Here is a 17,282-nt window from a genome sequence, read left to right as displayed (position 1 = left end):
ATCCCTTTGTCCTCCTTTGTTGAATCCTAAACTGCTCCCAATCCTCAGGATTATTGCTTTTTCTGGCCAATTTATATGTTCTCTCCTTGGATCTTATGCTATCCCTAATTTCCCTTGTTAGCCACGGTTGAGTCACCTTTTTTGTTTTATTTTTATGCCAAACTGGGATTAACAAATTCTGTAGTTCATCCATGCGGTCTTTGAATGTTTGCCATTGCCTATCCACCGTCAACCCTTTGAGTGACATTCCCCAATCAATCCTACCCAACTCACGCCTCAGACCATCGTAGTTTCCTTTATTTAAATTTAGGACCCTAGTCTCTGAGTCAACTACTTCATTCTCCATCTTAATGAAGAATTCGAGCATATTATGATCGCTCCAACCCAAGGGGCCTCGTACAACAAGATTGCTAAGTAATCCTTTCTCGTTACATAATACCCAGTCTAAGATGGCCTGATCTCTGGTTGGTTCCTCGACATATTGGTCCAGAAAACCATCCTGTAAACACTCCAGGAATTCCTCCTCCACAGTATTGTTACTAATTTGGTTAGCCCAATCTATATGTAGATTAAAGTCACCCATGATGACTGCTGTGCCCTTATTGCACGCTTCTTTAATTTCCCTTTTAATGCCATCCCCAACCTCCGCCTTACTGTTTGGAGGTCTATATACCACTCCCACTAACGTTTTCTGCCCCTTGGCATTTCTCAATTCTACAATTAAACGACTTTATTAGATCCATTATTTCAACTGATCGAGGAGGAGGCGGCAGAGGGGACTGGGTTAAAATGTGGAACTGACAGTGTAGGAGCTTGTTCCCCTATCAGGGCGTTCCAACTATTGCTCTTGCCAGATACGCTGCAAGTATTCATTAAACAGCCCTTATACTCTCCATGGCCAAGTTGCTTCTACAAATTAAAGTAATCCATTTCACAATGCAATTCTCCTGTACCCAGTTGTCAGTTATACATAGACCATTATCTCATCCAGCATTGTGGAGTCAGGTATACCATAGGTCGCATGCAGCGCGAAATCCCAACTGTAATGGCCATATCTTCGCACTACCCTATAAGGTGCACCCCTATTTCATTAGGCTAACAGTTCTATCTCCCATACAAGTCAGCCCCGTGACTTTTGAGTGAGATTGTGAAATTCAAACTGAATTATGAGCTTTGTGTTATAGACCCTTAACTAAAAACATCTCTCTTGCTCTTTACAGAATCCTTTCCGTTGCCAAAGCTTCTCTGTTTTCCCTCGTTACTCAGGCAGGATTCGTTCAGCCAGACTGCTAATGAAGCAAATTCTCATGACTAGCATGCTGTTGGCAGTTGGAATTAGCAGCATTACAATCACATGCTTCCTACACAAGACCCACTGAGCACATAAGTATTTTACTCTTCTCCAAGTATTCTATGCTAATATTTTTGCCATTTCCTCCTCTTGTCAAACTATTAAAAAAAAACCTGTACTTCCACACCCCCTGATTTTTTAAAATCAGTTGTCATAGGTCAGTGAAATGGACATGATAATATTTATCCCTCAACCAACATCACAAGAAAATGATCTGGTGATATCTCATTGCTGCTTTTGGGACCTTGCTGTGCACAATATGGCTGCCACGATTTCCCTACATTACAACAGTGACCACACTTCAAAAGTCCTTCATTGGCTGTAAAGTGCTTTGGGATGTCCTGGGGTTGTGAAAGGAGCTATAGAAATGTAAGTCTTTCTTTTCTTTCTATTGATCTTTCTCTGAGTGAGGGGTGGGAACTTTCTTTACGTTTCCCTATGTTACCAAGACAGACAAACAGCTCAAACACAAGTGATCTGGATATGAGGATGATGCTAGTGTTGGGCTACACCAGACCTGAGCATCAGGTACAGACTCAGCCGGTCAAAGAAAGAGCTTAACACTGGCCATGCACCATTGGTTCTCTAAATAGTTCTAAAAAAATGTATCAATTTATTAAAGATATGATTTTTAAAATACTTGGCAGCAGCCTAACTTGCAAATAATCAGTTAATCCACCTGGTGCTCGTGTTGGTCACATGATCAAGAATCAACAGTGCACTAAATCCAAGCAAACAGTGATCGTGGGTCAAAAAATGATTAATTATATTCTCCCTCTGCTCTCGGTTAGTTCCCCCTAACTTCTCTCATGGTCCTTCCTCCATTTAACCTGCAGCGTAAATGTTGAGAGCAATTTTCATCCCAAGGAGTTTTTCTACTAAAGACAGCAGAGCGAATCCAGCAGTGTAAGAACAGGACCCTTATCGAGTGGTTCTAGACCACTTACCTATCCATGTTCTTGAAGATGTTACACTTGTCGTCTCGTGTGGTCAGCTGGAATGCTAGTGCTGCATGGTGGCTCTCCAGCACGGCTGTGTCATTATAAAGGAGCGCCAGCTCGCTGCCCGCGTTGCACAAGAAAGAGTTTGTCCTGCCAGGGTGATCGACGTCATGTACTGTGGCTGCGATGAGAGCTGCCACCTCATCGGTCCGGTCCAAGCTTTGCTGCACAACAATGAATAGAAACAGCGTTAAAAAAAATCTGAAGATGCTCATAGCCGAACAGTGGATGCGGAATTTACCATAAAGCAGCAGATTTATTTCACAAAGTAGGTTTGAGACAGGGTGGGGGGAGGGCAGTTAAAGCACGGCCCTTGCATCAGTCTAAGCTGGATTGCAGTGCCACTGGTGAAACAGGGGGCGCAGCCGGGGACACGATCGGCAGATGGGGAGGGCGGGAAATCATTATCTGTATATTAAAGAACCCCTGCACTATTTTTGTCAAAAGCTAACAAATTTATTTTATACAGAATACCTCTGCAGTCAGTTTCTATTGTGGAATTCCCCAACACCATTATGGGAGCACCATCACCACAGGGACTGCAGCAGTTCAATGGGAAGGCCCAACATCAGCTGCTCAACTAGGAATGGACAATAAATGTCAGCCTTGCAAGCAACACCCAGATCCCGAGAACAAATTTAAAAAAAAATCAACATCTCTTCTGTAAGCTGAGGTGGAATACTGGGAGTAGAAGATCCTTTTAAAGGAAAGGGGATTCTCTTCTTTTTAGGAAGTGCCTCAACTCACCTTAACTCTTTCCTTACAAAGGAAATAAGCAGTTGCATGCAGCACATCTGCAGAGTGCGTGGAGTTGTGATAGGAATTTGAGGAGTGGTAATTTGCTTCAATAACTTGTAACCAGGACCGGAGCATCGATTCAGAACAGTTTAAAAATTCACAGACTCCAAAGCGTGAAAATGTTTTCAGCCCAAGGTAGACCAGAGGCCTAGAGCAAAAGATGACAGAGGTTTAGAGAATGTCTGGTGAAAGGTTTTATTTTGTTATGGACTAAGTGCTGGGCATGTCCTTCTGTATCATTTTTCAGATGAAGCCCTCTTCCTGTTCCTCCCCCCAAACACAAGCCACATTCATTATTTTAAATTGCTACAGAACAATATGGGTTAACCTTGCGGCATGAAGTCTTAGCATTTCTGCCAACCTTAGGGGAAAGACGAAGGGGTAAAAATTAGGTAGCGCCCCCCGCTACCTTCGCCGGGCACTAATTTTAGTGCCCCCGCATCGTTTTCCCAGGTAGCGCCGAGAGGGAGGAGGGGCGCTACTGGAAACGTCCTGCATCCCTCTTGGGGGGCTGCGAGCCAATATCGCAGTGCTACGTACCGCAGTACTGCAGGCCTTCCTCCCCTTATTAAAGGGGAGGAGCCTGGCGCAGTGCGTCCCAGCACCCAGCTGGGCCACCAGGGATTGGGAGTGCCGGCAAACGAGCCTGGCACTCAAGAGGAGTGCCGGGCTCACGGAGAACAGCCGGCACCCCGCGGGGGGACTTCATGGGGGCCGGTGACAACAACGGGGGTAGGTACTGGCAGGTGGCCAGCAACAAAAATGGCTGCCCGCCACCTCCCCTTTAGCTAGAACCGCCCCAGCCGCAGGTAGGCTCCCTGACCCGGGCGGATATAGCGTCCGGTGGTAAGTCGGGGGCGCCACCCAATGTTACAGCAGGGGCGCTGCACACGGCAATGATGTTAGCGCCGCCGCTAACCTCCCGCTGAATTTCACGGGAGGCGTTAGTGGCGCTGCGCCCAGGCGCTAGTTCATTTGCGCCCCGTTAGTGCCCTCTTAGGGCGCTAACGGGAGACGCAAATCAACCGAATTTAGCCCCGAGTCAATAATTTTAGTACAATTTTTTTTTAAAGTAAAGAAACATTTTAAAAGGCCTCAGCACTTATCGTGCTTCTGCTCCTGATAATGGGTATGGACCTTCACTGTGGCATTCCTTGTTGGTGCTCTGAATGCAGCTAGGGTAGGGTCGGTGGGGTTAACGGATCAAGACGTGGGATGGATTCCACTAATTTTCCCTCCTTCAGGTGATACATCTTGCTCTGTAAATCTCTGGCCAGCAACTCACCAGATGGGCGTTGGCCCCAAGCTAGAGGCCTATTGCTCAGTGATGCAGATCAGCTCACTAACCTGGTCGGTCAAACAACCAACACCGTACAACGTCATGCATTAATCAGCATCTCAAAAAACAAACAAGTGTTGTATTCAAAACTTCTTACAATAAATATGGTGTTTAAATATTACTGGCACTGTTCCTGCTACAGTGAGCCGCAGGCAGATATTTATCACATCCAACCAGCAAGCTTGTTGAAGTTGCAAGCTTTAAAGAGCCTCACAAGGGTAGATACTGACTACCTTGCATGTTTCGCCATATTCAACTTGTATGTCATAGAAACATAGAAGATAGGAGCAGGAGTAGGCCATTCGGCTCTTCGAGCCTGCTCCGTGTAATGAAATCTGTTTGTCTTGCCTGTATTCGTTTTGCACTCATGTATATTACCCTCCCCCACACGGTGTATAGTTTCACTTCCTCTTTCCTGACTAACCTGGAAGGTTCCAGGTCTTGGCTCTTGGCTCCGCCCCTGACTTCTCTTACTTAAAGATCCCAGGATCTGAATGACTCATTCCTGTGAGCCAGTCGGTGTGTTGAGATGTTAGCTCTGATCTTAGTGATTAAAAGCCAACTTGTTAAAGTCTATAACTTCTAGTTTTGTGGTTATTGAAGGCACATCACTCCGCCATTCAACGAGATCATGGCTGATCATCCAAATTCAGTACCCTGTCCCTGCCTTCTCCCCATATCCCTTGATCCCTTTAGCCTTAAGAAATATATCCAACTCCTCCTTGAATATATTTAATGAACTGGCCTCCACCGCCCTCTGTGGCAGAGAATTCCACAGGTTCACCACTCTCTGGGTGAAGAAATTCCTCCTCATTTCAGTCCTAAATGGCTTACCCCTTATCCTTAGACTATGACCCCTGGTTCTGGACTCCCCGGCCATCGGAAACATCCTTCCTGCATCTAGTCTGTCCAGGCCTGACAGAATTTTTATAGGTTTCGATGAGATCCCCTCTCAATCTTCTAAACTCCAGTGATTATAAGCCCAATCAACACAATCTCTCCTCATACGTCATTCCTGCCATCCCAGGTATCAGCCTGGTGAATCTTCGCTGCACTCCTTCCATGACAAGAACATCCTTCCTCAGATAAGGCGACCAAAACTGCACACAATACTCAAGGTGCGGTCTCACCAAGGCCCTGTACAACTGCAGCAAGACATCCTTGTTCCTGTACTCGAACCCTCTTGCTACGAAGACCAACATACCATTTGCCTTCTTAACCACCTGCTGCACCTGCATGCTTACCTTCAGCGACTGGTGCACAAGAACACCCAGGTCTCTTTGCACTTCCCCTTCTCCCAATCTATTGCCATTCAAATAATAATCTGCCTTCCTGTTTTTGCCACCAAAGTGGATAACCTCACATTTATCCACATTATAGTGCATTTGCCATGTTTCTGCCCAATCACCCAATCTGTCCAAATCGTACTGGAGTTTCACGACATCCTCCTCACAGCATACCCTCCCACCCAGCTTTGTGTCGTCTGCAAATTTGGAGATATTACATCCAATTCCCTTGTCCAGATCATTAATGTATTTTGTGAACAGCTGGGGTCCTAGGACCGATCCTTGCGGTACCCCACTAGTCACTGCCTGCCACTCGGAAAACGACCCGTTTATTCCAACTCTCTGCTTTCTATCCGCCAACCAGTTCTCTATCCAAGTCAATACCTTGCCCCCAATCCCATGTGCCTTAATTTTGCACGCTAATCTCTTATGCGGGACCTTATCGAAAGCCTTCTGAAAGTCCAAATATACCACATCCACTAGTTCTCCCTTATCTATTTTACCAGTTACATCCTCAAAAAATTCCAGTAGATTAGTCAAGCACGATTTACCTTTTGTAAATCCATGTTGACTTTGTCCTATCCTGTCGCTGCATTCCAAGTGCTCTGCTATTACATCTTTTATAATGGACTCTAGCATTTTCCCCACTACTGATGTCAGGCTTATCGGTCTATAATTCCCCACTTTTTCTCTACCACCTTTTTTGAATAGTGGGGTAACATTAGCTACCCTCCAATCCATGGGTACTGTTCCAGAGTCTATCGAGTTCTGGAAGATGATCAGCAATGCATCTACTATTTCTAGGGCCACTTCCTTAAGTACCCTAGGATGTAGATTATCAGGCCCTGGGGATTTATCGGCCTTCAGTCCCATCAATTTTCCTAACACCATTTCCCTACAAATACTGATTTCTTTCAGTTCCACCCTTTCATCAGACCCTATGTTCCCTGGCATCTCTGGGATGTTATTTGTGTCCTCCTTTGTGAAGACAGAACCAAAATATATATTTAGTTGGTCTGCCATTTCTTTGTTCCCCATTATAAATTTCCCTGATTCTGACTGCAAGGGACCTACGCTTGACTTCACCAATCTTTTTCTCTTCACATATCTATAAAAGCTTTTACAGTCAGTTTTTATGTTCCCTGAAAGCTTACTCTCATATTCTATTTTCCCCTTCTTAATTAATCCCTTTGTTGAATCTTAAACTGCTCCCAATCCTCAGGATTATTGCTTTTTCTGGCCAATTTATATGTTCTCTCCTTGGATCTTATGCTATCCCTAATTTCCCTTGTTAGCCACGGTTGAGTCACCTTTTTTGTTTTATTTTTATGCCAAACTGGGATGAACAAATTCTGTAGTTCATCCATTCGGTCTTTGAATGTTTGCCATTGCCTATCCACCGTCAACCCTTTGAGTGACATTCCCCAATCAATCCTACCCAACTCGCTCCTCAGACCATCGTAGTTTCCTTTATTTAAATTTAGAACCCTAGTCTCTGAGTCAACTACTTCATTCTCCATCTTAATGAAGAATTCGATCATATTATGATCGCTCCGACCCAAGGGGCCTCGTACAATAAGATTGCTAATTAATCCTTTCTCGTTACATAATACCCAGTCTAAGATGGCCTGATCTCTGGTTGGTTCCTCGACATGTTGGTCCAGGAAACCATCCCGTAAACACTCCAGGAATTCCTCCTCCACAGTATTGTTACTAATTTGGTTAGCCCAATCTATATGTAGATTAAAGTCACCCATGATGACTGCTGTGCCCTTATTGCACGCTTCTTTAATTTCCCTTTTAATGCCATCCCCAACCTCCGCCTTACTGTTTGGAGGTCTATATACCACACCCACTAACATTTTCTGCCCCTTAGTATTTCTCAATTCTACCCATACAGATTCCACATCATCAGAGCTAATATCCTTCCTTACAATTGTGTTAATCCCTTCTTTAACCAGTAATGCTACCCCACCTCCCTTTCCTTTTTACCTATCTTTCCTGAATATCGAATACCACTGGATGTTGAGTTCCCAGCCTTGTCCATCCTTGAGCCACATTTCTGTAATCCCAACCAAATCATATTCGTTTACCTCTATTTGCGCAGCCAATTCATCCACCTTATTATGAATGCTCCTCGCATTAAGACACAAAGCCTTCAGGCTTGTTTTTTTTATCACTCTTAGACCTATTAGAATTATTATTTACTGTGGCCACGTTTGATTTAAACCGGTGATTTCTCTGACTGCCACTTTTGTTTTTCTCCTTCCTATCTTTTGCTTTTATCCTTGTTTCCCTTTCCTCTGTCTCCCTGCTCAGGTTCCCAACCCCCTGCCATTTTAGTTTAAACCCTCCCCCAGAGCACTAGCAAACACTCCCCCTAGGACATCGGTTCCAGCCCTGCCCAGGTGCAAACCGTCCGGTTTGAACTGGTCCCACCTTCCCCAGAACCAGTTCCAATGTCCCAGGAACTTGAATCCCTCCCCCTTGCACCATTCCTCTAGCCACGTATTCATCTGAAATATCCTTCTATTTCTACTCTGACTAGCACGTGGCACTGGTAGCAATCCTGAGATTACTACCTTTGAGGTCCTATTTTTTAATTTACCTCCTAACTCCCTATATTCCGCTTTTAGGACCTCATCCCGCTTTTTACCTATATCGTTGGTGCCTATATGCACCACGACAACTGGCTGTTCACCCTCCCCTTCCAAGATGTTCTGCAGCCGCTCTGAGACATCCTTGACTCTTGCACCAGGGAGGCAACACACCATCCTGGAGTCTCGTTTGCAGCCGCAGAAACGCCTACCTATTCCCCTTACAATAGAATCCCCTATTACTATAGCTCTACCCCTCTTTTTTTCCTCCTGTGCTGTACAGCAGAGCCACCCCTGGTGCCAGGAAGTTGGCTGCTGCTGCTTTCCTCTGATAAGCCATCCCCCCCAGCAGCACTCAAAGTGGTGTATCTATTTGAGAGGGGGATGTCCACAGGGGACCGCTGCACTACTGTCGTTAATAAATAGTACCCAGGTTACAAGGCAGTAATACACTCATAAAAAGTTCCAACTCAGGCTAGAGTTTGCTCCAGGTTCAAGGTGCAGTGGGCATTTCTGCCTCAAGTTAGCATCTGATATCAGTGGACACCAACAGCTTCTGTGGCCTGCTGCTGATGAAGGAGGTGATGCAAGTGCTAAGTTTGAGTGAAAATAACCGCTGGTTATTGGGGAAAAATGTTCTGCACAGAACCATTTCACAAATGCATATGTATGGAAAGAGCTGGTCCCACATTACAGGAGCTGTATAAAGTTTGAGGTGCTTGGAAATAAGACAGACGTTACCCTGAAAGACACAAGAACTTGTATTTATGTAAAACGTCCCAAGGCACTTTGCAGAAACGTAACAAAACTAACTTCGACACCGAGCTTCACAAGGAGATATTAGGAGCGGTGACCAACTTGGTCAAAGAGGTAGGTTTTAAGGTGGAGAGAGAGATGGAGAGGTTTAGGGAGGGAATACCAAAGCTTGGGGCCCAGGCAGCTGAAAGCACGGCTGCCAATGGTGGAGCAATGAAAATTAGGGATGTGCAAGAGGCCAGAATTGGAGGAGCGCAGATATCTTGTAGGGTTGTAGAGCTGGAGGAGGTTACAGAGATAGGGAAAGGTGTGGATTGATGGATTAGAAATCGGACTGAAATAACAACATTCGAGCTGCTGTACATAGTTTTAAGATGTTCTTTGCATGTTTTAATTTGCACTATGGGTAGGTAGAGGTTTATAATCACCATTCTCACTGATGATGAGTTTTGAAAACAAGGATGAGAATTTTGAACTCAAGGTGTTGCTAGACCACGAGCCAATGTAGATCAGGGAGCACAGCGGTGATGGGTGAATGGGACAATGGGACTTGGTGTGAGATAGAATACGGGCTGAAGTTTACAGAGGGTGCAAGGTGGGAGGCCAGCTGGGATAGCATTGGAATAGTCGAGACTACAGATAACAAGGTAGAGGCGGAGCCAGGCGATAAGGCTGAGGCGGGGGAGGGCGGAAAGAGACGGGCGATGAAGCTGTGGTGGGGGTGGAGGGGGGGGGCAGGAAACGGGCGATGAAGCTGTGGTGGGGGTGGGGGGGGGCAGGAAACGGGCGATGAAGCTGTGGCGGGGGTGGGGGGCAGACTGAGATGTTAAAAACATTGGAGTCAGGGACGGTTCCACTGGTGTGCAGCAACATGACATGTGAAAGTATTTAGTAGGAATCCTGTCACAAGATGACGAGGTCATAGAGATAAACTCCTGTAAGAGTTTTCTTCTCCCAATGAAACAACAGGAACATCTGTGCAATCATCTGCCTCCCCAAGCCATGAAATACCTTCCTGTCCAAGTGCTTGTTTCCCAATGGTAGAAATTGAACCGATTTTGACTGAGATGCATTTTATTAAAACAGTTTCTGACAGATGTGTTTTATTACTGCGATCTGGCAAGTAGCTGATCTCCAGGATAATATCACTCATCCCTATTCCTACATATATACTTCCCAGTATATAAGTCTTGCAATATGACATTTACTCCTTAACCAATCACAATGGAACACTTTTTTCAAATCTTTCCAAAAATTAGCTGAACTGTGACATTCCAATTCTTCAAAGAGCCTCACCCTGTGCAGTTGTAGATGTCAGGTAATTTTGAGCATGTGTTTGACATCCACTTGTCATCTATCCCTTGTCCCCTCCAAACCTGCTTATTGTTCCCATACTTTAAATGTACCTTTTGTGTGTTGCAGCCTCCAATTCAAATATATCAAAGTCCCAGGAATCCTCATTTTCCATTGTTTGAGTTATTCTTGTTGGGATATCATGGAGCGAGACAGGAATATGCAAATGAGTGTGAATAGGGTGGGCATCTGAGAGGAAAAACCCACAAAGAAAATCAGTAATCAAAGGAACATTGTAATAAAGCCCACAGAGATCAGTAACCAAATGAATAGTTATATATCCAGGTTTGCAGATAACACTAAATTAGGAGAGACAGTAAGTTGTGTAGATGGGAGCAGGAAGTTACAAAGCGACATTGACAGACTAAGTGAGTGGGCAAAACTGTGGCAGATGGGAATTTAATGTGGGGAAGTGTGAGGTCATCCATTTTGGATCTGAGAAAGAGAATTCAGAATATTTTATTGATGATGAATAATGTGACTCCATTATTTAGGGATAGGAGCCATAAACTAGGAAATTATAGGCCTATTAGTCTAACGTCCGTTGTGGGGCAGTTACTAGTATCTGCTATTAGGGACAGAGTAACTGAGCAGCTGGACAAATATATGCTGATCAGAGAGAGCCAGCATGAATTTGTAAAGGGTAAGTAATGTCTAACAAACCGAGTTGAATTTTTTGAAGAGGTAACAAACGTGGTAGATAAGGGAGTGTCTATGGATGTTATTTATATGGACTTCCAGAAGGTATTCGACAAGGTTCCACATAAGAGACCGTTAACAAAAATGAGAGTGCTGGAATTGGTGGCAACCTATTGGCTTGGATAGGGAATTGATTAGGAGGTAGGATACAGAGGGTAGGGATAATGGGTATCTACTCAAATTGACAGGATGTGACTAGTGGATCTATACTGGAGCCTCTGCTTTTCACTCTATTTATAAATGACTTGGATGAAGGAATGGAGAGCTGTATATCTAAGTTTGCTGATGACACTTAAGTTAGGTGGCACAGTAAATAATGTAGATGGGAGTAGATAGTTACAAAGGGACATTGACAGATTAAGTGAGTGGGCAAAAATGTAGTAAAGTGTCAGGTTATCCACTTTGGACCTAAGCAAGATAGATCAGAGTATTTCCTAAATAGCGAGAAGCTTGGAACTGTGGATGAGGAGCAGAGATTTAAGGGTCCAAGTGCAGAAATCACTAAAAGCTAGTGGACAGGTACAAAAAAATAATTAAAGGCTAATGGAATTACATATTACACAGTATAGACGGCACAGAAACAGGCCATTCAGCCCAACCAGTCCATGCCGGTGTTTATGCTCCACACGAGCCTCCTCCCGTTTTGCCTCATCTAAATCTATCAGCATAACCCTCTATTCCCTTTTCCCTCGTATGCTTGTCTAGCCTCCCCTTAAATGCATCTATACTATTCACTTCAACCATTCTCTGTGGTAGCGAGTTCCACATTCTCACCACTCTCTGGGTAAAGAAGTTTCTTCTGAATTCCCTATTGGATTTCTTGGTGACTATCTTATATTGATGGCCTCTAGTTATGCTCTTCCCCACAAGTGGAAACATTCTCTCTGTATCCACTCTATCAAAATTTTCATAATTTTAAAGACCTCTATTAGGTCACCCCTCAGCCTTTTTTCAAGAGAAAAGAGACCCAGCCTGTTCATCCTTTCCTGATATGTATACCTTCGCATTTCTGCACCCTCTCCAGTGCCTCTATTTCCTTTTTATAATATGGCAACCAGAACTGTACGCAGTACTCTAAGTATGGCCTAACTAAGGTTCGATACAGGTTTAGCATAACTTCCCTACTTTCCAATTCTATACCTCTAGAAATAAACCCTAGTGCTTGGTTTGCTTTTTTTTTTTATGGCATTGCTAACCTGTGTCGCAACTTTTAGTGATTTGTGTATTTGTACTCCGAGATCTCTTTGTTCCTCTACACCACCTAGACCCGCACCCTCCAAGTGATAAGTGACCTCCCTATTCTTCCTACCAAAATGTAATACCTCACATTTATCTGTGTTGAACTTCATTTGCCAATTATATGCCCATTCTGCAAGTTTATTAATGTCCTCCTGTAATTTGTTGCAGTCCTCCTTGGTATTGACTATCCCCCCCAATTTGGTGTCATCCGCAAATTTAGAAATTGTGTTTTTGATTCCAAAGTCTAAATCGTTGATGTAAATTGTGAACAACAGTGGTCCCAGCACTGATCCTTGTGGAACACCACTACCCACCTTCTGCCACTGTGAATAGCTACCCTTTACTCCCACTCTCTGCTTTCTGTCCTGAAGCCAGCTAGCAATTCATTCTGCTGCTTGTCTCGACTCTGCATTCTCTGACCTTGTTCATCAGTCTATTGTGGGATACCTTATCGAAGGCCTTTAGAAAAATCCAGATAAATTACATCTACTGCATTACCATTGTCTACTCTCTCTGTTACCTCTTGAAAAAATTCAATAAGGTTGGTCAAGCAAAATTTCCATTTTGAAATTCATGCTGACTATTATTATATTTTTGGTTTCTAGATCTTCTTCTATTTTCTCCTTTAGTAGGGATTCCATTATTTTTCCTACCACCAATGTTAAGCTGACTGGTCTATAGTTGTAAGGAATGACCCAGACTCTGCCTCGCCTTGCCACCAGAGGGCTCCATGAACTCTCTTAATTGTGTCCTTCTTTATTCATTATTGTATTCACCTGTGCATTGTTAGATGCCTACTATTTAAGTGGTGTTCACTTTATGTTCTTTGCTCAGTCTTGAGTTGCACTGCCTGGAGATACCGCTTGCTGGTCTGCTTGCCTGTATTCTGTACTGTTGTTATTTTGTTTATGTCAAGTAAAGTCTACCTTTATTTTGCAACCTTACCTCTGCCTCAGTTTGCCTTACTGCAGTTGGGTCCACCGAGTTCCGGTCCTTACAATAGTTCCCTGGAAATGTTCTATCCCCCTTCTTAAATATTGGTATTATGTTAGCTATCTGCCAGTCCTCTGGCACTACGCCTTTTTCTAATGAACTATTAAATATGCGTAGTAATGCCTCTGCTATCTCTTCCCTAGATTCTTTTTAAATGCGTGGATGCAATCCATTCGGACCAGGGGTTTTATCCTCTTTGAGTTTCATTAGTTTATTTAATATATCCCTTTTTAAATTTTAATAATACTTATCTCATTACTAATCTCATCATCCAATGTCATGTCCACCTGTTCTATCTCCCTGGTAAATACAGAAGTGAAATAATTATTTAATATTTCTGCCATCTCTCTATCATTACCTGTGGTATTATCCTGTCTATCCCTTAATGGCCCTATTCCCATCCCAACCTTCCTTTTTTTATTGAAGTGCTTGTAAAATATGTTGCTATTTTGTTTTATGTTCCTTGATAATTTAATTTCATAGTTCCTCTTTGCCTCCCTAATTGTTTTTTTGACTTCTCTCCTAATCTTTTCAGATTCTCCCTTATCATGCACTCCCCTGCTGTCTATGTACTTAATGTATGCCTCTTTCCTTACCCTCAGTTGTTCCCTTATGGTTTTATTCATTCATGGAGTCTCATTATTGTTTAGTTTGTTCTTTCCTTTCAGCGTAATTTATTTTTCCTGGACTCTGTTGAACACCGTTTTAAATGTTTCCCATTGCTGTTCTACATCATTGTTTACCAATATTATTGCCCATTTTATTTTCCCAAGTTCTATTCTTAGCCCCTGAAAATCAGCTTTTCTCCAATCTATTAACCTGGTTTTGTCATACTTACGTCCTTCTCAATTATCATCTTAAAGCATATTATGTTATGGTCACTATTGCCTAGATGTTCCCCATCTTTTACTTTTACTTGCTCTGGTTCATTCCCCATTACTAGATCTAATAGCGAATCCTCCCTTGTTGGGCTTTTTACATATTGGGTTGGAAAGGAGTCCTGTACACATTGTAGGAACTCCATTCCCTTATCCCCTTTACCTACCTCTTCTGTCCAATTAATATCCGGGTAGTTGAAATCCCCCATGATTATTATTCTATGTTTTTTACTCATTTCCCTAATTTGTCTGCAGATTTCTTCCTCCACCTCCCTTCTACTATTAGGTGGTCTCTAGACTATGCCTATTCGTGTGATTGATCTTTTATTATCTTTTATCTCTATCCATATGGATTCTATTTTTGTCTTGCTGATATCTGCGTCACCTTTTTCTACTGCCATTATGTTATCCCTAATAAGTACAGCTACTCAACCTCCCCTTTGTCCCTCACTATCTTTTCTAAATATGTTATACCCTGCAATGTTTAATTCCCAGTCCTGATTTTTCTGTAGCCGTGTCTCAGTAATCCCTACTATGTCTGGTTCCTCGCAATGCATGATTGCCTCCAGCTCCCTTGTTTTATTACGGACAATGTGTGCTACATGTTGGTCTTTATCTCAAGAGGGCTTAAATACAAAGGGGTGGAAGCTATCTTACAGTAGTACATAGCTCTGGTTAGACCCCATCTGGAGTACTGCATTCAGTTCTGGGCACCTTAGGAAGGATATATTGGGCTTGGGTGCAGCGCAGATTCACCAGAATGATACAGAGGCTTAAAGGGTTAAATTATGATGACAGGTTACAGAGACAAGTCTTGTCTTCCTTTGAATATAGAGGATTAAGGCATGATCTAATAGGGGTGTTTAAGATGCTCAAAGGAGTTTGTACGGTAGATAGACAGAAACTATTTCCTCTGGTGAGAGAGTCCAGAACAAGAGGGCATAAGGTGGGTGAAATCTGGAACACTCGCCCCTAAAATGCCGTTGAGGCTTGATCAATTGAAAATTTCAAAACTGAGATTGATATTTTGTTAGGCAAGGGTTTTAGGATTATGGAACCAAGGCGGGTAGATGGAGGTAAATATACAGATCAGCCATGATCTAATTGAATGGCGGAACCAGCTCAAGGGGCTGAATCGCCTACTCCTGTTCCTATGTTAGCGACTAGAAGCTGTGGAGGAGCAAAGGGATTTAGGTGTCCAGGTAACAAATCATTAAAAGCTAATGGACAGGTATAAAAAATAATCAGAAGGGCTAATTGAATGTTGCCCTTTATCTCAAGGGGCCTGGAATACGAAACTGAGGAAGTGATGCATCAGTTGTACAAAGCATTGGTCACATCTGGAGTACTATGTTCAGTTTTTGGCCTCAGGAAGAATATATTGGTACATTGAGGGGTCGTAGTGTAGATTCACTGGAATGATACCGGGGCTTAAAGGGTTAAAATACGAAGACAGGTTGCATAAAGTTGTTTGTATTCCCTTGAGTTTAGAAGATTGATAGATGATCTAATCGAGGTGTTTAAGGGATTCGATAGGGTAGATGCAGAGAATCCATTTCCTTTGGCAGGAGAATTCAGAACAATGGACATAGGCCTAGAAATTCAGTATAGCCACGTTTGGGGCGCTACAGTCGGGCGGCCGCTAAAGTTTGCGCCCGGCGCAAGTTCGCGCCACCTTCGCCGATATTCAGTCGCATCGCCCCAAGAGGTTGCTGCTGCGCTAAAACAGGCGATTCACGACTATCATTAGGCGCTAAGCCGGCGGCCCGGGGCGATACCCCCGAGGGCGGGCGCAGCGCAGGTGTGGCGAGTTGCTGATTGACGGCAGACACTCTGGCGCCGGTGAGCTCTTAAAGGGGGAGGGTGGATTTGTTTGCCTGCCACACCCTGCACACTGCAGCCCTGAAGCAAGGCCTGACCACTGCTGCTTCATCTGTACAACGCCCAGGACTATGGAGAAGGCCAACGTTTGCACCCATTGCAGCCCCCATTATATGTTTCCAATCAATGCTATGGCTCTGAAGTTAAAGACAAGTGCAAAGCTGTGGCCTGAAGCCACAAGTACCTGTGCGAGTGTTGAGCCAAACCAGAAAGCTCTCTACCTTTGTCTCTCTGCAAAGATCCGTCTCTCACAAAGAAGGAGTGTTGCAAAAAGGCTGCCTTTTCTACTGCAGGAGGAGTGCCCTTTAATTTGCGCCCCCCGCGCCCCGCATCGACTGAGAACCGTTCCCCTCTACCAGTCGCTAGGGGCGCCAGGCGCACAATAGGGCGGCGCCACTGAATTTCCGGTTTGGGGCGAACAAAGGGCGTTGCACGATGAAATGACATCAGGATCTGCGCGCGCAGCTGAGCGCGCGCAAATGCTTTGCGCCGCCGCTAAATCTTTACTGAAGTTGGGGAGAGGCGCAGATCGTGCTGCGCCCGGCCGCTAGCCACCTAGCGCCCAACATCTCCTCCTCCTAAGGCGCTAGCGGCTGGCGCAAACAACTGAATTTCTAGGCCATAATCTTAAAATTAGAGCTAGGCCATTTAGGAGTGCGTACTTTTTCCACACAAAGGGTATTGGAAATCTTGAACTTTCTCCCAAAAGGCTGTGGATGCTGGGTCAATTGAAATTTTGAAGGCTGAGATTGATAAATTAGGTAAGGATATCAAGGGATTGGGAGCAAAGGTGGGTAAATGGAGTTAAGATACAGATCAGCCATGATCTCAGTGAATGGCAGAACAGGCTGGAGGGGCTGAATGGCCTCCTCCTGTCCCTATGTTCCTACATTGCAACAAACCCATACAAATTAGTAATTGAAGGGTCATGGCAATAAACCCTACTTATGAGAAACTGTGCTCCCAAAAATCAGATATGAAATCCCTAAGGTCAACCATAGCTGGAAACAAGACCAACTTACTTTTGGTGAAGATATATTCATTTCCAGACAGTCTCCGCAAGCCATCCTGCAGGCAGCAACAGAGGAGAGTTAGTGATTACGCTGTTACT

At 44.0% G+C, this 17,282-nt stretch overlaps 1 protein-coding gene across 2 annotated transcripts in view; it reads right to left on the bottom strand.

Moving 5' to 3' along the window:
* Nucleotides 1-17,282, bottom strand: part of pde8a (phosphodiesterase 8A) — a 204,699-nt gene that overhangs the window by 19,883 nt on the left and 167,534 nt on the right. For both annotated transcript variants that reach the window (XM_085968311.1, XM_085968312.1), the window contains 4 exons: nt 17,194-17,239; nt 10,535-10,670; nt 3,100-3,298; nt 2,299-2,516 (listed from right to left, as the gene is read on the bottom strand). In XM_085968311.1, the coding sequence (XP_085824437.1) occupies nt 2,299-2,516; nt 3,100-3,298; nt 10,535-10,670; nt 17,194-17,239 (599 nt within the window). The remainder of the gene's footprint in view (nt 1-2,298; nt 2,517-3,099; nt 3,299-10,534; nt 10,671-17,193; nt 17,240-17,282) is intronic.

The sequence above is a fragment of the Somniosus microcephalus genome, chromosome 27 (assembly GCF_052327205.1).
Source record: "Somniosus microcephalus isolate GS21.2 chromosome 27, FLI_Smic_1.0, whole genome shotgun sequence".
In the NCBI taxonomy this organism is placed as follows: domain Eukaryota; kingdom Metazoa; phylum Chordata; class Chondrichthyes; order Squaliformes; family Somniosidae; genus Somniosus; species Somniosus microcephalus.
This window is presented reverse-complemented; position numbering and strand designations above follow the sequence as displayed.